The 13,003-nt window shown below is 58.6% G+C and overlaps 1 protein-coding gene across 1 annotated transcript in view; it reads left to right on the plus strand.

The window, feature by feature from the left end:
• The window catches only part of SHANK3 (SH3 and multiple ankyrin repeat domains 3), a gene marked incomplete at both ends in the record, with an annotated part of 518,002 nt that overhangs the window by 481,051 nt on the left and 23,948 nt on the right, over nucleotides 1-13,003 (plus strand). The window contains 4 exons of the mRNA XM_081330688.1: nucleotides 2,848-2,928; nucleotides 4,987-5,010; nucleotides 10,723-10,850; nucleotides 11,786-11,879. Coding sequence (XP_081186814.1) covers nucleotides 2,848-2,928; nucleotides 4,987-5,010; nucleotides 10,723-10,850; nucleotides 11,786-11,879 — 327 coding nt within the window. The remainder of the gene's footprint in view (nucleotides 1-2,847; nucleotides 2,929-4,986; nucleotides 5,011-10,722; nucleotides 10,851-11,785; nucleotides 11,880-13,003) is intronic.

A 13,003-nucleotide genomic window follows, 5' to 3' on the forward strand; every position in this document is an offset into this window, starting at 1 on the left:
TCGGAGGGCACGTTTGCTCTGGGGAGACGCTTGTGGGGTAGGAGCTTAGACTTATATAGTGCCCCATAGTGCTTTACAATATGCATTATTTGCATATTGCCCCCAACAATCAAGGTCCTTCGTGGAAGGATGGAAGGATGAGTTGACCTCGGGCCCCGTCAGAATCGAACTCCAGGCTGTGGGCAGAGTGTGCTTGCAATTCTGCATTTTAGCCACTGCGCCACCAGGTCATGGGTGCGGGAAGTTGCCACCCTGGCTGAGAGGTGACCGATGCTCCCTTGGCCCATCTACTCATGTTTTAATCTCAGGCAGAAGAGAGACCGCAAAGCCCCTCTGGCACTGATGACGTTCCCTAGTTGGGTCATGAAACATCTGCAGGGAAACTACCAAGTTCAGAGACCATCAAGGACCCCACAGATGTTTCTCCAGAGGCATCAGGTGACCAAGCCTGCTGTCCAATTTATGTCCTTTGGCCTTTTTCCTTATGAAGATGCTGCTTTCTGGAGCCCAGGAACTAAAAAGCGCCCCTCGTACCCCGTGGGTCTCAGATTGGCAGCCCCAGAGACCGTGGGTCAATTGAGATGCCAACATCTAAAGAGTCTTTGTGAATCCACACTCTTTGCTGAGCGGGAAGTGAAGTGAAGGAGCCCAAAGGAGAAGGAAGCGGTACCTCAAATTGGCCCTGTGCCCTCTAATGAAGAGTAGATGCCGCCTGTTTGGGTGGTCATTCTGGGGCTTCCCCCATCCTCTCCGCCATCCCTCGTTGTCCTAAGGAATAAGGCAGAGTGCAAGGTGAGGCCGCTCCGGGCCTCGGCCTCGTCAGGAAGACTTCCTTTGTCCATCTCAAAAGGAGGCCGAGAGGAAGGCCTGGGAAGGACCGGGGGGGGGGGCTGCAAGGGGACCCTGGCTGGAGCTGCTGTTCCCAGGAGGGGGAAGCAGCCACAGAAAATAGGGTCTCCTCCCCATCTCGCCCTGCCTGGCTTAACCTCTCCTTCCTGAGCTGAATCGCCAATTGGGAAATGCAGTGGCCAGTAGGTTGTCTGGCTTCTGAGACCGGTCAGCCAGGCGGGGAAGGTCAAGCGAGGCATCCTTGTGTCCTTTTTTCCCTCTCTCTGTCTTCTGGAAAAGGTCCCACTGTTCATTCTCCAAACCCTTCAACACGCACATCATTCACGCTGCAAGTCTGGACTCTTGCCTGGGGGGCCACGTTCTCCTTCACCCAGCCCGCCCAGGGCCTCCGCTGAGCAGGCAGGCCAGCAGCCGCTCTCTTCTAGCAGGGCTGGCCTGAGGCAGAGATGCCGAGGAGGGGGCTGGAGGGAAAGGTCAGTTGGAGGGCCCAAGGTGCCTCTGCCCCCCCAGGCATCAGCCCAGGCCACATTTCTGCTCTCGAATGGCTCTTGAACCCTCTCACTGGGAGGGGGGGGCGGTGGCCGAAATTGCCTGGATTGCTGTAAAGGGACAGAGGGGGACAAGGTCCAAGGGAGGGCATTAACTGTTCTGATAGCATTTTAGCCCGGCTGCCCCCTCCCCGGTTGCCAGAGAGTCAAAGAGGCAGAATCAAAGCAGGGGAAAGCGCAGGCAAACTCTTCAGCTGGCCCCTTCCTCACTTTCCTTGGAGGGCAGAACAGAAGCTGCAAAAGGGAGAGCAGAGCACAGCGTAAGCACCAGCAGCTCAAAAATAGCCTTTATTCAACATTAAACAAAAGAAGAAAGTCACGAACAACTTTGCAGCTTGCATTACATACAGAAGCAAAGTGGACAGTTGTTCTTCCCGAACATCCGCATGAGCTTCAAAAGCCTGGCAAAGGACGCCCACTTTATGTTATTTCCGTGCTGGTGCCAGGCGGTCAGACTGGCACGCTCAGCCCGCAGCCTCCCTTAAGGTGGGCTGGGGGGGGGGGAGTGGAGCAGGAGCCCAGAGCCAGGGGCCGGATGGCAGGCGTTGGCCATCACCTGTCCGTGCCAAGCAGGCACTCGGAGGGGGCACGGATGCCCCCCTGACCATGAGCCAGCCCGTCTCCTCTTCCACCCAAAGGAATTATTTGGGGAGGGGGCTCAGAACGAGGGGCGCCAAATGGGCCAAGAAGCTGCTTGGATGCAGAGGGTACCCTAAGCTCTGCCCAGTATCCTTCCTCTGGGGAAGGATGGGGCCTGCCCCCCTCCCCCGCTCCGGAGCCCTGGGGCGGGGGGGGGGGAGGGTCTCATGCCTGTTTTTATCTGGGCGGGTCTGGCTTGGGGGGGAAGCCATCGAGCCCGCCGAGGTGGCTGGCCTAGGGGGGAGCAGGGGGCGGGCGGGCCCCCAGGGGAGGGGGAGAAGCAGCAGCCCGGCCGGAGCGGGGGGGGGGGGGGTCTGGGCTGCAGGCGGCGCCGGCAGAAGCGCCCGGGCTGGTTCCCATGGCAACGGGGAGCGTGCCGCCTGCGAGCGGGCGAAGCGACGGCCGCCTCCCGGCAGATGGAGGAAGGGGAGGCGGCGGCGGCGCGCTCCGGCCCCCGCCCCAGCCCAGCCCCCCGGGCAGCCGCCTCGGCCAGCGGAGGAGCGCCGGGCCCGGGATGGGCAGCCGGGCCGGCCGTGGGGGCCCCGCGCGCGCTGAGCCCCGGCCCGCCCGGGGAGGGGCGAGGGGAGGCGGCTCCTGAGCCGAGCCCCCGAGCGGCGCCCCGCCGGCCGCGGGACGATGAAGAAGTTGGCCTCCCCGCGCAGCCTGCGCAAGATCCTGCAGCAGTGCGACGCCGCCTCCTCCCGCGAGTACGAGGAGATCCAGGCGGCGGAGAAGAAGCGGCCCCGGGCCCTGGCCGCGCCCCGACGGCTGCTGGACAGGCGCTGCAAGACGGCCTCTCTCTTCCTTGCAGCCCCGGCGCCGCCCAAGCGCGCCCCCAGCACCACCCTCACCCTGCGCTCCAAGTCCATGACCGCCGAGCTGGAGGAGCTGGGTAAGTCCACCCCGGGGGGGGGGTCCTCCCTAGCCACGCCCTCCCGGGGCCCCAGCCCCCCCTCTGATGCTTGCCGGCCCCCGCCGCGCCCTTTCCTGCTTTCGCAAGGAACCTCGCCCCCCCCCCCCCGCCTTCCTTCCTTCCCTGCCTGCCTGTGCTGGGCCCGGGTCCCCAGCGAACGTCTGCATCCCTGCCCAGCTGCGGCTCCCGCCTTGCCGAGGCTTTGCCCCCTGGTTAGCGCGCAGCCCAGCTCCCCGACACGCTTGCATGCAGCCTGCCTTTCTCTCACCTGGAGGCCACGTCTTTCACCTTGGGAGCGTTGAAGGTGTGTGGATTTCAGCTCCCAGAATCCCTCGGCCTTCTGTGCCCGCCTGGGGGATTCTGGGAGTTGAAGTCCACGCCTCCCTTCCAGACTGCGCCCGGGTTTCCCAGCAAGATCGAGGGACCGTCTTGGTCTGCCCAAAGTCCTTTGGCCCTCCCCCATTTCTGAGGGATGCTCCCCGAGAGAAGAGCAAGACCGCTGGGGGAAAGGACACCACAAAGAACACCCTTTCCTGAATGAAATCTACCTCTCCCAGGATAATGTTGCAGGATCCCATCTGAGTTGGTCAGTGGGGCCGGAGATTTAGACTTCCGAGATTTCGGACTTGTGCTTGGGCTGTCTGATCCTGATGACCGACTCAGGTGGGATCCTGCCTGAGTTATCCCAGCAGGCTTGAGGGAGACTTCAGGGGAGGGACACCCCTCCAACCCGGACTTTCCCCAGAGGGGGCTACTCTGGCCTCGGTCCCCCAAACCCTTGCACTCTGTGGATGGACATCAGGCCACGGAAAGAGTCTCGGAAAGTGGACAGGTTTTCCTTGTGGTTGGTTGGGCATCAAAGGAGGCTTTACAGAGCACCGATTGGTTGCCCTGACCTCCTGACACCCCCCCTCCCCCCCAGGTCTTCTCCTGAAGACCCAGGCTGGGGAATCCTTGCTCCCCTTCCGCTCTGCGCAGTCACCCAGTTGGGCCATCTCCTTGTGGTCATCGTCACCCTCCCTATTTGGAAGAACCTCAGTGCTCCGCCTTCCGCTGACCAGCCCAGTGGCTCGAGTAGCGACTTCGGCCTTCAGAGTCCTAAAAATCATCCAGACTGGGCTGAGGGCCGCTGGTCTCCTTCCTTCCCAGCATTTTAGCCCGGCCGGGGATGTGGGGTCTTCTGGGAAGCGGGTGGGTTTCTCCAACAGGTGTGAGGATCACCTGGATTGGCCCCCAGCGCCTCAGCAGCAGCCCTCTTTGGCCAGGATGGCTCCGATGCCCATCACGCCCTTTCCTTCTTGGCCAGCTGGCATCTGCTTCGGTTTCTGCCGCTTCCGCTCTGCGTTGTCTGCAAGGGAAGGGGTGGCTGGTGGCTGGGCCCCTGAGAGGCGGTGGGGGGCTGGAAAGAGGAACACCCCTAAACAGTTTCAGGGAGCCGTTTTGATGCGCCATTCCCCAAAGTATCTATTGAGACACACACACACACCCCGTGTGTGTACCTGAGGTGGTTAGGTGGTCCCCAGGGCCTGAACTGGCCTATTGGCTTGACTGCCCCGTCCCTCCCCAGAGTTGTGCGGTGGAGGAAGCAGAGCTGAACCGGGCATTCCTTGGGGGCCACGGAGGGGTGTGGCAGTTGGGGAAAGGGAAGACTAGACCCCAGGCAACAATCCACATTTGCATCAAAGGCACCTGATACACTTTGCGGTTCCGTTGGACAGGGACCTCCAATCCCTTCCAGCGTGTCACGTTCGGAGGAAACGGACAGGGGAGGGCAAAGGAAAACTTGAACGCTGCCGAGCATGCCTCGCTGCTGTGCGGGAGCACGCATGCCGGGCGAGGGGCTGAGCTGGCACGACGGCTGCCTGGTGGGAAGCGTGTGCAGGGCTGCGTCCCAGAATGCTGCTCCCCCACCCGCCTGGGCGGCCCACGAGGAGACCCTGGCCCCGGGCCCTGTCTCCCCTTGGCAGAGGCGGGGGGGCAGCCCAGGGGAGGAAAACTGCCAATCTGACCTCTTGTGCTTTGTTTCTTGATTCCAAGCCTCGATGCGGAGGAGGAAAGGGGGTGAGTGCAACTCCCCATACTGGGGGTCCCCTGGGTTCAGGCAGCCCCTCCCACCCCCCTCTTCCCTCCCTCCCTCCCTCCCTCTCCAGTGGGGAAGAAGGCGCTTCTGCAACCTGCGCAGGGCCAACAGCAGGAGGGGCCCCTCCTGGAACGGTGACTTTGGCACCCCTTCCAGCAGTTCTCTCTCTCTGTATCTATCTATCTATCTGTCTGTCTGTCTGTCTGTCTGTCTATCTATCTCTATCTCAATCCAATCGCTTGCAGCGCTCAGGGGCTGGATATTAGTTCGTGGAGAGCTTTATTCACTTTTCAGGGTTATATGAAAAAATTGGAAAGTCATAGGTACAGGGTCTCCATCCATGGGGGTGAATGGTGTATGTTGTAAAACAGCCTTTCTCAAACCTGGTGACTTTAAGCCTGGGTGGACTTCAGCTCCCAGAATGCGGAATTCTGGGAGTTGAAGTCCACCCAGGCTTAAAGTTGCTACGGTTGAGAAAAACACCTGGTATAAAGGATATTTTGGTTGTGTGCTTAGTTTTTCGGTCGCCATTCATATGTGTCACAAATGGAGATAAAATGACTCTTAGGAAGCGCTTGAAAGCAAAGGGCCGACTCAATTGACGAATAAAAACCCCGTGGGCTTCTCGTAGCTGAATTTGGTGTTTCGAGGTGGGAATCAAATGTGTCCCACCCTCTCCCGGCCTTTTACCTCCTCCTAACAAAGAGGGACAACTTGGTTATGTCATGCTACTTCGTGGGGACAGTCTGGAAATTCCTTCCGATCCTGGAGACTAAATTATAGGACGGAAGGTTAAGGGAACCATTACTCCTTATATCATCCCGGACAAATGTCTGTCCAAAACATACAAAGGACCACTGCAGGAATTGGGTATGTCTAGTTTAATGAAAAGAGGGAGCTAACATGACCGAAAGACTTCCAATATCTGAGGGGCTGCCACAAAGATTGGGGGTGGGGGGTCCGCCCATTCTCCAAAGCACCTGAGGGCAGCACAAGAAGTGATGGGTGGAAGCCTATCAAGGGGAGAAGCAAGCTAAAATGAAGGAGAACCTCCCTGACAGTTAGAGTAATTAATCAGCGGGACGGCTTCCCTCCAGATGTTGTGGGTGCTCCAACACTGGAGGTTTCCAGAAAAAAGATTGGACAGCCATATGTCTGGGATGGAATAAGGACTCCTGCCTTGCACAAGGGGTTGGACTAGAAGATCACCAAGGTGCCTTCCAGCTGCTTGATTCTAGGGTTCCCCTCTGCTCACTGAAAGCGGATTCCCACCACGTGGTATTTGCTGATAAAAGGGGTCAGTTAATGCCTCCTTGGACCCATCTGGGGGTTCACTGAGTCCTCCTCCCAACTCGTGGTGAAGGAGCTGAGGTGACCAGGCAGCTCCTGCTGTGGCCCAGAGCTGAGGCCTCTGGCTGGTGCCTCTGCGGACGGAAGGGCCAGGCAAGTTTTGGGGTGGCGGCTGTTGCTTCGGTCTTCAGCGGGGGTGAAGTTGGTGGAGAATGGGGTGTCAAGGCCTGGCCGGCTCAGTCAGGCAGCTGTATGCTGACACACGACTGGAGGATGCCAGCTTCCAGCTGGCGTAGATCAGGCAGGTGACGGGGAACGGTTTTCCGTGGACGGCCCATCCGGGTCTCTCCTGCAGGACAGGAAGGCTGCCCGCCACTGTCCAGCCGCTTCTGAAGCCTGCCGGGGCCGAAGCCGTCCTCGCTTCTTCTTGCTCTGCTGAGCTGAGCCCAGGAGCGGTCTTCGGCTGCTTCCTGCTCAGTGACCCCGGCCTTGAACCAGGATCTGATTCTGCACGAGGCAGCCAAGGTGGACACGGATTTAGGTCATGTTACAATTTACTCACACGAAGCCAGCGGCTGCATTTTGTAAGCCCAGCTTGAGGAGTGAGTTGGCTGAGTTCAGCAGTTTCATCAGATGAGAGAGAGACCTTGCAGCTGCGTTCCCACATTATATCAAGCCTGCATCTCAGAGCCACAGGCCGGGTGCTTCGGGGCTTGGGTTGCCAAGAGAGGACAACCCCTGGCCTGGAAGAGCTGTGGAAGAGCACCCCGCCAGAGGGCCTGGAGCGGGGGAAGGGCCTGGAGAAAGGGAGAGGACACCGCAGGGACATCTCCAGGCATTTGCAGCGGGGGGGGGGGGGGAGGGTGACGAGACGGACTCAGGAGCAGCCTGAGCTGGACCAGAAAGGAGAGGAGGAGGAGGCCGCAGAAAACCTTCATGCGGCAGAGTCTTGCCAAGAGGCTGTCCTGGCACAGAGTTGGGGAAGGGTCTGGGGGAGGGGGAGGGATCCCGCAGGGCAGCCGTTCTGCCAAGGCTCCCTCGTGCAGCAGAAGAGGCCTGGGGGGGCTGCAAGGACCGGCAGAAACGCACCCCTCGTTCACCTAAGCAGTCCCACTCCAGACAGCGCCCTCCCCCAGCATTTCTCCTGCGGCACCGTGGTTGTCTGGAAAGAGGCCGCTGGGCAGGGCGAGGGTTAAATTCCGTTTTACTCACATCCCAAAAAAATTCCCACCCCAAACGCAGGACTGCCTTGTAGTGGAAGCTGATGTTTGCAGGGGGGGGGCAAGCTGGCAGACAATCCCCCCACCGCCAAGGGAACCAGCCAATGCCCAGGGTGGGCAGGGGAGAAGAGAAGGGCGGGAAGGCAGGCAGGGTCCGAAGAGGTCCAGAGCCATCCCAGTCCTGTGGCTGGGGCCGTCGGGGGAGGTTTAAGGGTGGGAGATTTGGTTCTGGCAATAGAGGAGTCCTGCTCCCACCCCTCCCCCACCCCCACTCAGAGAGGGCCACTGTTTTTGGGGGGGGGCATTCCAAGGGTTGCCCGTTCTTCAGACTCTCTTCTGCAAGGATTTAGGCGGGGCAGCGGCTCCTGATTGCACCAGCACCAGCCAGTCATCCCCATTTTGTCCAGGCCAGGGGTTTTTTAGAGGGGGGGTCAGCTTGCTGAGGGGTGTGCTCAGCTGAAGCCCTCAGGCAGGAAGGAGGTGACGAGCGCCTGGCTTGAGAAGCTCCGGTTGGATTTCAGGCTGTGTCTTAAAATCCCACGCGGGAGCTTGCCAAACGCAAAACCCCCTCTCCGAAGATGAAGATGAAGACAGCGTGGTTTTTTTAGCCAGAAAACAGGTGACGATTCCTGCTAACAGCTTCTTCATGCTTCTCTCTGGAAGGCCCTGGCGGGAGATTCCTGCAGCTCCTTAACTTCCCAGGAGGAATCGGCCTTCTGTGACTCTTGCAAACAGACTGTCCAACGTGCAAGTGCCAAAGCTCCTCGGACCCGACTTCTTCGCGGCCTGTGGGTTGCGTTTCACCATGGCTTGTTTTAAACTCGGGAGGGTCTGGCTCAAACATGGTGACTCAGTTGACGCTTCAGGGTGGGCTGAAAATCAGGCACTGGCCGTGACTGTGGATCCCGGATATTTAGTGGCGGTCATAGCTGGGTCTCCTGCCCAGCCGTGTCCAGAGATCGGCAGCCTTTCTTTGCCGTTACAGCAAGGCAGATGACCAGAACCCAGAGCTCCGGGCCCACTGAGGCCCATCTTGATCTCCAGTGTTGTTGGAGACTCTGGAAAGAGCGCAGATGATCAGAGGACTGGAGGCTGAAACATACGAAGAGGAAGGGTGGCTGGAATTGGGGGTGTCCAGTTTAATGAAGAGAAGGACTGAGACATGACGTGATAGCCGTCTTCCGGTATTTGAGGGGCTGCCACAAAGAGGAGGGGGGGGTCAAGTTATTTTCCAAATCAACAGAAGACAAGAAGCAACGGATGGAAACTCACCCAGGAGAGAAGCAACCTGGAATTAAGGAGAAACTTCCTGACAGTGAGGACAATTAACCAGTGGAACAGAAGTTGCCACCAGAAGCTCTGGGAGCTTCATCACTGGAGGTCTACAAGAAGAGATTGGACAGCCATTGGTCTGGGATGGTGTAGGGTCTCCTGCCTGAGCAGGGGTTTGGACTAGAAGACCTGGAAGGCACCTTCCAGCTCTGTTTTTCTGTTAACAATCTGAAGTCCCCAAATCCTGTATCTTCCTCTGAAGCCCTTCCCTGTTTTCATTAGCCAAGTGAGAAGATGCCAATATTCTGGCTGAACTTCATTTCATGAGGAGGAGATAGAAACGTGGGAGATGGTAGTCTGGCATCCTCTGCCCCCAGATGGGGAGGGGGCTCAGAGTCCTGCAAATGCTGCTGGTGGAACGTCCAGCAGCCCAGCTCGTGTGGCCGTTGGCCAGCTCGTGTGGCCCCAGGGCCTCCATCTGGTTCTCGGGGAGGGGGGGCAGTTGAGATGGGAGGTTCTTTGGCTGGACTCTTGTCAGGAACCCAAACGGCTGTGGTCACGTCATGGGTTGAGTTTGTGCAACGTAAACCTCGCTACTGAACTAAGCCCATTTCCTGTGTACACGAAAAGCAGTGAATCATGAATTCCCCAACATGCTAGGCGCCTGAGCGGTGGTTTTTCAGCTTCTGTGAACACAGCCAGTGGGAGGGCAGCCCTGCGGATCTTACGCTTACGGGCAGACGTAGCGTGGAAAGGCCTGACTTGGCAGTGAGTTGCTGGTGAGGGAGGAAGCCTCTTTGAGGGTGGGGAGCAAGAAAGGATGGATCCTGCCCAACAAAAGGCAAGGACAAGTAAGGAGAGCCAGCCCAAAGACGTGGAGGGGCACAGAAGCCCTTGAAGTAGACCGTACCGAAAGCATTTCAGGAACAGGAAGTCATGAGCATCTTCCCTTCTCTTAAAACCAAACTCTTCTCTTAAAACGGGTGGAGAACGATGGCCCCTTTATGACTTGTGGACTTCAACTCCCAGAATTCCTGGCTGGCTCAGGAATTCTGGGAGTTGAAGTCCACAAGTCATAAAAGGGCCATGTTCCCCACCTGTGTCTTAAAACAAAATCCGAGAAACCCAGAAGGGGGCAAAGTGAATCTTCTGAGCACTCGACTCAAGGAAGGTGGGGAAGTTCTCCTTTCCCAGCCGGCCGCAAGGACGCTTGGGGTCCATCCGGTTTTGGGACCAGCTGAGGAAAGGGAAGGCCAGAGGTTGCTCAGCTCTGACTTAGGAAGGTCCCTCAGCAGTTGGGAAGACGTGGGAAACTCCTGCTCTCCAGAACCGGTGCACTTGGGGAGAGGAAGATGGTGCTCCATCCATCTCTGAGGAGCTCCACACGGCGACCGGGGCACCAGATTTTCCCCCTGCCAGGCTCTCGGGCGCTCCCCACTCTGCAGGATAGCCTAGGCCAGGGGTAGGCAGCCTTGACTGTTTTATGACTCGTAGACTTCAACTCCCAGAATTCCTGAGCCAGCATGACTCAGCTTGGAAACCTCTCCCTTTCCCCTCAGCATGGCTGGCTCAGGAATTCTGGGAGTTGAAGTCCACGAGTCACAAAGGGGCCATCGTTCCCCACCTGTGTCTTAAAACAAAATCTGAGAAACCCAGAAGGGGGCAAAGTGAATCTTCTGAGCACTCAACTCAAGGAAGGTGGGGAAGTTCTCCTTTCCCAGCCGGCCGCAAGGACGCTTGGGGTCCTTCCGGTTTTGGGACCAGCATAGCTGGCTCAGGAATTCTGGGAGTTGAAGTCCACGAGTCATAAAAGAGCCCAGGTTGCCTACCCCTGGCCCAGGCCCCGCAATAGGGCAGAGGGTGGTCAAGGGCCGGCCCAGCTAACTCGGCGTGGCGTGTCTGACTTTGCAGAGAAGCTGGACGAGATCCTGGCAGCAGCTGAGCCCTCGCTGAGAGCAGACCTGGTGGAAGCAGATTCCCGGGCAGCCACCGTGAAGCAGAGACCGACCAGCCGGCGCATCACCCCTGCGGAGATCAGTGTGAGAGGGCTGGGCTGGGGGCTGCACCCTGAGGGCAGGTTGAGGAAGGGCCGAGACGGCTGCTGAGGCCAACTGGGCCTGGACCCGTTTCCTCCGCGGCCACGTTGAGGATGCAGGCCGAAGGGCCGCCCAGCGGCTCCATTGAGCCGGCCTTTGGAGGACCGAAACGTTTGTCCGGGTCAGAAGGCCACCTTCCAGAGTACATGATGACGACGATGATGATGATGATGGAAGGGGCCTTGGAGGTCATGTAATCCCCTCCTCAGGCAGGAAACCCTATACTATTTCAGACAAAGGCTAATTTCAGGGCTGGCTGAAGCTGGCCGCCCTAGGCTGCCCCTTCAGCCTTTCCCAATTTGGGGGGAGGGGATGACTAATAACATTCCCAGCCATTATGGCCTAATGTCAAGTACAGGTAGTCCTCAATTTACAAAAGTTCTTTTAGTAAAGAACTACGGCACTGAAAAATGTGAGTTATGACCGTTTTTCACACTCACAGCATTCCCCCCCCCCACGATCACGTGGTCAAAATTCAGAGACGCTCAGCAACGGATTGACATTTCTGACCGTTGCTGTGTCCCCGGGGGTCACCTGGTCCCCTTTTGCCACCTTCTCACCAGCCACGTCCATGGAGAAAGCCATATTCACTTAGCGACCGTGTTGTTAACTCAGCAACTGCAGGGATTCGCTTAACGACCGTGGCAAGAGAGATTCTTGATCACGTGACCCAGGGGAACGCTGAAACGGTCCCGAGTGTGAAAAACATTCCTAAGTCGATTGCTTCAGTGCCAGTGCAACTTCGAACGGTCTCTAAATGAACGGTTGTAAGTCGAGGGCTGCCTGCAGATGGGCTGGGGGCCGGTGCTCGGGGGAGGGGAAACCCGTGGCCCCCTGCCCGGGCAGGTGGGACTGGCCGCCTCTCCTTTCTCTTGCAGTCCCTCTTCGAGCGCCAGGGGATGGCGACCCACGCCGGGCCCGAGAAGCCCCACGTCTCCCTCCGGAAAGGCCTCCCGCGGACCAAGTCTGTAGGTAGGTGGGGGGGTTCCCCGCTGGCTCTCCTGGGGGCCCCCTGGGCAGGGGGCGGACTCCCCAACTTTCGACCACAACTGCTAACTGAGACATTGGTTAAGCGAGTTTTGCCCTGTTTTATGACATTTCTTGCCACGGTTGTTAAGTGGATCTCTGCAGTGTTCAGTGAGTCACACGGTTGTTAAGTGAATCTGGTTTCCCCATTGACTTTGCTTGTCCGAAGGTCGCAAAACAGGACCGTGTGGCCTCCCCGGGACGCTGCGGCCGTCTTAAATGTGAGCCGGTTGCCAAGTGGCTGAATTTTGACCACGTGCCCCTGGGGGCGCTGCAGCGTTCGTAAGCGTGAAACACGGTCGTAAGTCATTTTTTCCAGCGCCACTGTAACTTTGAACGGTCACAAAATGAACTCTTGTAAGTCGAGGGTTACCTGTACAGCAGCCTGTTCCTGGGTTCCCCTGGTGCAGCTGTCGGCTCGGCTAGCGGGCTGAGGCCACCTGGAGCCGGGTCTCCGGCCTGGCCACACCCGATGCTGGTCCCCGGGCGATCTGCACAAATTGCAGGCACTCTTGCGGACAGGTCTGCTTCCCTGACTAAGCCGTCTTCCAGGTGGGCGGCCTTGATTACGGGAACTCGGGCTGCTGTTCCCCAGGGAGAGAGCCCTGATCGACAGGTGCAGCCGAGGCTGTGGCTGCCTGCTCACGTCCTTGCAAGGCACGGCTCCCCCTCCCCTTTGGCTCTTCTGAAGGAAATCGGCCTCTGAAGGTCGGGTTTGGGAACGGGGTCCCCGGGAAAAGGACCTTGTGACTGAGACGCCGGATCCCAAGGATTTGTCCCAAGCGTGCAGACGATCCCGGGGACCGGGCCTGTGCGGCTGCTTTCACCGGGCCGGTTTGTGAGCAGGGCTCCAGCAAGGCTAAACACAAATTCACGGAAGGAGACGGGTGCATCTGCCGGTTGATACTTCGCCTAGCGGGACATCAGCAGAGCGAATGTGAAAAATATCAGAGGGGAAAAAATACCTCCGGGAAATTGTCCAGCGCCCTGGAATGAAGAGGCCCCCCGTCAGGTTTCCACTTAAAAGGTTGCCGGAGGAGGAGAGGCGGCACGCCCTGCCACGGCCACGG

The sequence above is a fragment of the Vipera berus genome (genome assembly GCF_964194415.1).
Source record: "Vipera berus genome assembly, chromosome: 6".
Classification (NCBI taxonomy): Eukaryota; Metazoa; Chordata; class Lepidosauria; order Squamata; family Viperidae; genus Vipera; species Vipera berus.